At 25.6% G+C, this 8,645-nt stretch overlaps 1 protein-coding gene across 1 annotated transcript; it reads left to right on the top strand.

Moving 5' to 3' along the window:
• The first annotated feature begins 1,793 nt into the window (after window positions 1-1,793).
• On the top strand, window positions 1,794-8,420 carry LOC129984273 (guanine nucleotide-binding protein subunit alpha homolog). Its single transcript, XM_056094116.1, has 3 exons — window positions 1,794-2,532; window positions 6,103-6,153; window positions 7,595-8,420. Exons 1-3 carry the CDS (start codon window positions 2,053-2,055, stop codon window positions 8,168-8,170), a joined length of 1,107 nt encoding a protein of 368 aa, XP_055950091.1. The 5' UTR covers window positions 1,794-2,052; the 3' UTR covers window positions 8,171-8,420.
• The last annotated feature ends 225 nt before the right edge of the window (window positions 8,421-8,645 follow it).

Genomic DNA, 8,645 nt, shown 5'->3' with positions numbered 1-8,645 from the left:
CTTAGTTTTAAAACATGACATAAACTCAACAAATCAACCCACTTTAGTTCCAAATGTGGATATTAGAATGCATTCGTTAAATATGAAATAATAAGGAACAGTGAATAAAGAAGAATTTAAGAATATAGAACAACTCTGATTAAATATCTTTCTGATTAACATCAATTTTCTTCATTATCAGATAATTATCCTCTCTTATTGATAAACCTACGTGTATTATGCTCAGATAACCCTTATTTTCCTAATTAGATAAGGAGTATCTAAGCAAATACTGGCCATATGCTCTGCATCAGCTATCTGATAAGTTTCTTTTCTTTTTCATTAATGACATAAAGTACGTGCAAAGCATTTTCGTTCGGCTGTAGAACAACAATTTATTTTAGAATTGCAACTTCAATGAAAGCCATTGCACTTATGAGATTTAGAAAGCTTAATAATAAAGCGTTGGATTCGTTCCTGGTTAATAAAAATAGTATATCAATTCAGTTTCACTTACATTCTTTTCAAAAATTTATTAACGTTAGCGATAAATTTAATCATAAAATTATTTAAGTTAAGATACAACAATATAATATTGCCCAGATATATGTATATATTTAAACTGATTTAGCTATTCTAAGGTAGAAAAGCCTTCATATTCATAATCTGCTTATAAATCATTGCTAAAAGTTTTAGGGGTTATTTTAAATTTCTTGAATATAATTCTTGAATTCTTTTATATTTCTTTCTTTCTTCAAAATAACTAATTCATTTTTCACATTTGAATATATATATATATATTTGGAAAATGCAGTTTTTTTCAGATAAAAGCAACTTGAAAAATAAAAATTTGACTGACCAAATTTTCCGAAATCGGATTTCCCCCCCTTTCTAAATATATCTAATAAACAAACTAATATGTCCCACCATATATTTTGAGTTAGTAAGCCTATTTTTCAATTTAAGCTCTTGCTCTCTTTTTAGAACAATATTCTTAAGAAAATAACAAATTAAAAAAAATTATTTTTCCATTGATTGATTGATCAAAATTGGTTGTTCTCTTTTAATTAATAAGTCAGCAAAGAAAAAAAAATGAGGAAAAAATTTAACTTAAATAGTTCTGAATTAATCTTTATTGATAAATGCACAATCATTTAGGCATTGAATTTTTATATCCATAGAATAATAACATTTAATATGCAATAATTAAAACTGCTATTTGAACAGAATTAGAACTTTAAAATAAGACTAAAAAAATTGGATGAAATAATTTTAAATTTTCAGTTTTAGCTAATGTATAAAAACTTCAGTGATTATGATGAACATGATTAACATTTTAATATTCAATTGAATGATTAAAACACGTCATTTCGATAACACAAAGAATTAAGAAATAAAAATAACGAATTTAAACTATTCCAAAATCTGATTTTTACAAATAAATAATCAGCGTAGTAATATACTCGATCATGAATTATGCTATTTAATGAGAATAATTGAAAGTGCTATCACAGCTAGAAACAAAAATAAAGAGGAAAAATAAGTCAATATATTTATTAAAAATTCTTTATTTTAGATTTTTTTACAAATGCTCAGCACATTAGTAATGTATATAAATACGAAAAAAGTCAGATTTTTAATTAAATAACTAAAATTGGTATTTCACTGGAGTTCTAGCACAAAAAGAGAAGTATCAAAGAAATATATAAAAAGTGTAACATCGAACTTTCTAAAGAAAACTGCATATTTTTTTTCTATTTTTAACAAATGCAGATGCATCTCAGTAATATAACTGTGGCAGTTAAGTATTTCGTAAAATACGGGATATTATCCTGCCAATTTAAAGAATAATTAAAACTGCATTCTGTAAGAGAATGAGAAACGCGCCGCCTTTTTCCGGTAACTGTCCTTAACAAGTGTCAAGTGCGGTGAATCTTCGTTCCGAAGGTAACATTGCCACTGCAGGAAGTCGTGTAGTTAGTTATCTTCTACGTCACGTAGCTCAACAAAAAATAATAAACCAGTGCGCGCTGTGTTCAGAAGAGAATCAGTCTGGGCGGGATCAAAACAAGTATGGCGGATGTTTGGAGGCATTGCTCGTGTTGTGTTCGGCTGAAATATACCCCTGATGAAGCAATACAGCGAAGACGGAGCAAAAAAATTGATCGGATGCTTAAGAAGGATAAAAATATTATGAGAAGGCAAGTGAAGCTATTGCTACTTGGTGCAGGCGAAAGTGGAAAGAGTACGTTTTTGAAGCAAATGAAAATAATTCATGGTGATAATTTTGATAATGAATCTGTAGTCCAGTATAAATCTACAATATATCAAAACACTATTAAGGGAATGAAAGTCCTTGTTGATGCTAGAATAAAGCTGGGCATTCGATGGGAAAATCCTGAAAGTGCTAAATATGCCAATCATATTTTAATGTATGACAATAACATGTATTTAGATTTGAAAACTTTCCAAGATTTTGCCTATTCCGTTCAAGAACTATGGAAAGACCAGGCGATTAAAACAGCTTTCGACCGGCGAAGAGAATTCCAGCTAGTAAGAATGTTTTTCTGTACATTTTATATTTCATTATATGTAGTTTATAGATGCTTTTTTTTTTTGTTGTCCTACTTTAGTTTTAACCATTGTTTACATTCTTAAAAAGCTTTAGAATTATGTCTTCTTATTATCAATCTGATAATCTTTATTTAAATTTCTGTAGTTCGAATTGTGACATTTGTGAAAAACAAATGCTACATTTGGTTTTCAGAAGTTGGAATCTTTAATGCAAATAATTTTAGTTGTATTTTTAAGATTCTATTTGAAAATAACTTTGTATTTTTATTCTCTTATCAGTTTGTCAGTAATGTTGCTTATTACATTTTTTTTGTACAATTTTGAAGGACCCCCCTCCCCCTCCAAAAAAAATAAGAAAAATTTTTGGTTGGTAAAAAAATATTTGCACACTTTGGTATGTAAACGTTTAGTCATTGGGCTGATAAAACATATCAGTTGTAATACTCAGTGCATTTTTATACCATTTTCTATAAAATGAAAACATTTGTCTTCGAATGTTTTGAAAAAAAAAAAAAAAATCAGTTAAGTAATAGACTATTCCATTCTAGAAGAATTGTTTGAATTATCTCCTATTGAAATCACACATATTGTAAATTGTTTTAAAATCGCCTTTCAGAAGTTCTGTGAACAAAGATTTTTTAACAGAATTTAAAACGTATACTTTCTTATTTGTTTTAATTGCAATTTTATATTTAGGATTTATTTTTACAATCTCTGAAGAGATCAGTGTAAGGTATCCAAAAGAATCAATCTGACAATCCATCAAATTATTTTGTTGTGTTAATTTTTGAACAGAAGATTTCAAGATTCATGATAGAACATCAAAACTTAGTAATGCTTAATTATATATTGATGTGCTCCCTAAATCACTTAAATACCTCTGAAATAGTATATTATATGAAATATTTAAATTTATTAAAATTATTATACATTTCATTAGCAGTTAAACTTTTTTTTAAAGCAAGATGAAAAAGAATAGTGCAAAGTCGTATGATTTTATTATATCCGTACCTGGACTGGATGTATTTTGAATTTGATGCATTTCTGATAGATTTATTATTAGTTCTAAAAATGAATGAAGAAACAAAGCTTATTTTATTTGGCAGAAATATAATATAATATCTATAATTCCATATATAAAAAAAATGATGCTTATTCAGTTAATTTCAAAGCAAGATCCTAGTTTCAATAAGAAAGATCAATACTTATATATTTTATGTACTTTGAAGTGTGGCATAATAGCTCCAAAATTCAAAAATGGAAATAGACAATATAAAATGTTATTTATTATCACTAAATAATATCTTAATGAGTGGCATAAACTCATATTCTAATGATCTTAATACATTGTTTATTGATTGCATTCAGTGCCACTAAACTGGCACTGAAGAAATCATATATAAACACAGAAAGAGGTTGCTGTTATTATTAAAGTGTTAGATCTTAATAATATGATTATTTGAAGTTATATAATTTCATAATGGTATTTCTTGAAAAATGGTATAATTCATTTGAATGTCTGAAACTTAGTAACTATAATAGCTTACCAGAATCATTTAACACCATTATGCATTAATTTCAGTATTTCATAGACTAATAGTCACACCAGATTGATTGATTCATTGATTGAAAAGTGTCTTTTAGGTATATCCTTGTTAAAAAAAATCTTTATTTTAATTATATTTCCTAAATTTAGATTGATATCCATTCATAAATTATTTAAATATTATTTTATATTAGGTCCATAATCAGCTTAGTTAAAACATTTTGCATAAAAATTTTGATATTAAAATCTTATTATTAAGTAATAAAAACTAATATGATTACAAAAAGGTTTTACAGAAGAAATTACACTCTAATCATGTTTTAGCAGAAAGATAAATTTCTATTAATATTAGATTAACTATTTAAGAAAAATTATTTAATGATCATCACTTTAATTCTCCAAATTGCTAATCACTTACTAGTAATGTGGAAGAAATAATAAAAAGTGCACTCTTTTTGCATTTCATTGCTCTTTTTTTTTTTTTTTTTTTGTGTGTGTGTGTGTGTGTGTGTGTTTACTATTTACATCTATCCTTTTGAAGTCTTAATATAGTTTTCACAGAGTTCTTCAAATTTAGTTTATATTCTATACATTTTTTTTTTCTGCAAAATTTACTATTTTGATATTAAATGGCACCATATTTAACATTTTCAATAGGAAAGAATTTTTATATATTTGTTCAGTGTGTCTTCAAATTATCTTTTAATATAACAGGATGAAAATGCTTTATATATCTTGAAATTCTGATTCAATTTCAAGATTTTCCTTGTTAAAGCTTAGAAAGTGGCCTAAGACTTCCCTCTATAGCTAAATTTGTCAGTTAAATTATGTTATAAGGAATTGATAATGAGTTTTTAAAAATGACAACAGTCTTGCTTTTGAAGTGCTCTTGTTTTTCATCATAAACAATCAGTTTACTCATCAAATTAGGATGACTGATTTGATCAAGGAAGTAAAACAATCAGAAAACAGGTAACATATTAATTCAGTGGGAGTGTGAAATCATTACTGTTGATTGACATTATGGGTGTATCAAATAACCAGAGGTGATGTATGTAATGCAGCATTTTTACCTTATGTAAGAAAGGGATAATCAATGAAAATATATAAATCCAAAAATTAGAGTAATAGAAGCATATATTTTCTGTAACTTACTCAGTTTATTTAAGTCCTAATACAAATCTAAATAATGATTTATTTTTGAAATTGTATAGTTTAATCTTAAGATATTTATTTGTTTTATATATACAATATTTCTAAAAAAAAAGTATTATTTCTATTAAAATATTTGTTATTTCAAATTCATTTTTGTATTTTATTTAAACTAAAAAAGAAAGATAAACTATTTTGAATTAAGATTTAATAATATTTCAGCCACCTATAAATGGGATTTAATTGGAAAATTATTGGAATTAGAAGCTATTGGAAAATTTAAATTATAAGCATATGCTTTGACATTAGTTCTACTGCATTTTAGGCATCTTCAATTTAAAAATTTTTTAAATGCATTGGAATAACATTTGTTCTAATTGAAAATGTAGATAAGGTTTGCTTGTTTGGACTATTTTGACCAATTTTGTCTTGTTATATGTTTAATCTTAATTAAATCTTATTTAAATTATATAAACAGTCTAATTATTCAGAATTTATTATATTTATTTAGACAAAAATGTTCTTTCTATTGATTAGTTAGGTAACATTCTTCCATTTTTGTCATATTTTTTAATCTTGAAGTAAACTTTTCTTAAACATTTTTGTATTGTATGCAGTTTAATAGTTTTTCCATTTTCAGTAATGTTCTGCCAGCTTATTTCTCCTTTTTGATTAATTATTTTATTGATTGTTTTTAATGCTTAATTACTTTATACTGATGTTCATAAGTTTTATATATTTTTTTTAATTTTCTCTTAATTGAAACCTTATATTGTGAACAACTGGTTCTATAATGTTATGAACATTATCAAATTCTTATCAATATATTGAATTATCAAATTTTTTTCCAGGGTGACAATGTACGCTATTATTTTGAAAATTTGAGCAGACTTGCTAGTCCGGTAAGTTTATCATCTTATTATGTGACTTAGTGCTTTATTTTGAATGGCAAAAAATTATAATTTTAAATGTTTTTTTATTAAATAATTTCATCAGTGAGCTTCCTCATGGTAGTAAACTGTATTTTGTTTTTATGAATAATGCATTAAATTAATTTGAAACTATCAGGTGTTTTGCAAGAAAGAAAACTTTTTGTACTGTATCATTAAAATAATTTCAATCTGATTTCAGATTTCAACAAATATATTTATACTTGTATATTTTCATTATTGTCTTGTTTTAAATAAAAATATATATTTAAAAAATCATTTTATAAAGGAAATAGCTATTGTTTTCATATTTTCCAAACACAGATATGTGTTGTTTCTAACTTTTAGGTTTGAAAAAATTGCTATTTTGAGGAATGAGCCAACTTTGTATTTTTGAAATCTTAAGAATAATTTATCTTTGATAATTAAATTTCTAATTATTTATGTTCTATTTTACAATATTTGGAAAAATATACTTATCTGTTCAATAAGAAAATATAATCTGTTTTTTAACTCAGCATTAAAAAAAACCATGGTTTTGTCACATAGAGGTTTAAATAGATTATGTTGAATACCTCTGATAATTTTATTTAAAGCTATTCAGTTTACTTTTCTAAACAGGATAATTAAAAACTTTTATCTAGTTTTTAGTTGCCAAGTCAAATTTGAAACACAATATAAGTAAAAATAAATAAAAAAATTTTTTTTAAGAAACTGAAGATAAAAGAAAGAGTGTGAAAGAATTGATTTATAATGCAGAAACTTTCTAATAAATGGAAACACTTGTTTGCATTAGCATTCTTTTGCCCTATATTTACTTAAATTTTAATAGGAAGAATCATTTGTTCCTGGAATGAGGGATAGCCAAGAATACATACAGGCATTTATAGCATTCTATTTATGAAAAGGAAATGTTTGTTTTGAGAACCCTTTGGTTGAAGATTTATTGTTGATCTTTTATCAAAACAAAGTTGTTTAATCTTTTGAAATAAATATCTTATCTTAAATATCTGATTAATTAATTATTTAAATAGCTAATTTTAATGTCATTTCAATAGCATAGCAATCGTGAAGGATAATGAGATGTGTATACATAAAATGCTACTGTGATAAATAGCAATATTTGTTTCACTTTATGAAATACAAAGGGGGGAAAAAATTGTTGTCACTTACTCATACCCGTAGAAGTGTGTTTTTATTTGAAGTTGCTTTCCAGATTTTTATCTGTTACTTTCATTGCAGGAAAATATTACAGATATATAAAATATGCATAATTTTATATAATTATGAAAAATTTGATTTTTTAATGGAATTAATTTTTATGTCATGAAAAATATTTATGAATGGTTGCATTTTTATTACTATAAAATATTTTTTCATCCTCCTGTAATGGCTGTTTTAATTTTTTTTTTAGGGTTATGTGCCATCTAATTTAGATATCCTACATTCGCGAGCAGCTACAAAGACTGTCTCAGAGTACCTCGTGATGATCAATAACATTCCATTTCGTTTTGTTGATGTTGGAGGACAACGTTCTCAGCGTCAAAAATGGGTGCAATGTTTTGAAGATGTGACATCTATAATATTTCTGGTCTCTTCATCAGAATTTGATCAAGTTCTTTTGGAAGATCGGACTACAAATCGCATTGTAGAATCCCGAAACATATTTGACACTATCATTAATAATCGCTATTTTTCAGATGTGTCTGTGATTTTGTTCTTGAATAAAACAGATTTGTTACAAGAAAAGTTGTCACATCGTGATGTGGACATTCGCCAATATTTCCCTGAATTTGAAGGAGATCCTTTTGATGTTGAAACAGTGCAATTATTTTTTGTCGACATGTTTGAAAGTATACGAAGGGACCGTAAGAAGCCATTTTATTACCACTTTACCACTGCTATTGATACTGAAAATATCAAAGTGGTTTTTAGTGCTGTGAAAGACACTATACTACAAAAAAATATAAATCAGTTGATGCTTCAGTAAATTATATCATAATCAAAATTATAATGTTAATAGATATTTTTATTATTATTTAAGCTAAAATCAAGATATATATTGCTCTCTAGTGAGAATTATTTTAATGTAATGTTTATTCTAATATAAAAAAGTTGAAATGTAAGTAATTTATCAGTACCATTATACTTATTAACAGTGATCAAACATGACAACCTTTACTTCTATAAATGATCAATTTATATTATTTTTATAAAGCCTATTTGGGATTTCTCATTAAACAAGCTATTTTTGTATTTTATAAATATAAAGCTAAGTATTTCTTAATGTAATAAGTTTTCAGATTGGAAATTTACTATGCTGTATATTTAAGCTTTACTTTCTGTTTTTGGTAAGAAATGTGTGAAATTTTTTGTTTATCTAATTTTTGTGAATTGAATGCTCTGTGATTATATTATATCAGTGTCAAATCTTAACAGAAATATTTTTGCTAGATATAGTCAAT

The sequence above is a fragment of the Argiope bruennichi genome, chromosome 9, assembly GCF_947563725.1.
Source record: "Argiope bruennichi chromosome 9, qqArgBrue1.1, whole genome shotgun sequence".
NCBI classification, from domain to species: Eukaryota; Metazoa; Arthropoda; class Arachnida; order Araneae; family Araneidae; genus Argiope; species Argiope bruennichi.
Note: the sequence above shows the minus strand (reverse complement) of the source record. Positions and strands in the feature narration are given on the sequence as shown.

Excerpts from the sequence above, each read along its gene's own strand:
- LOC129984273 (XM_056094116.1), top strand. The coding sequence starts at position 2,053 with ATGGCGGATGTTTGGAGGCATTGCTCGTGTTGTGTTCGGCTGAAATAT. Across the intron at positions 2,533-6,102 it reads GGCGAAGAGAATTCCAGCTA|GGTGACAATGTACGCTATTA; the intron begins GTAAGAATGTTT and ends ATTTTTTTCCAG. Across the intron at positions 6,154-7,594 it reads TGAGCAGACTTGCTAGTCCG|GGTTATGTGCCATCTAATTT; the intron begins GTAAGTTTATCA and ends TTTTTTTTTTAG.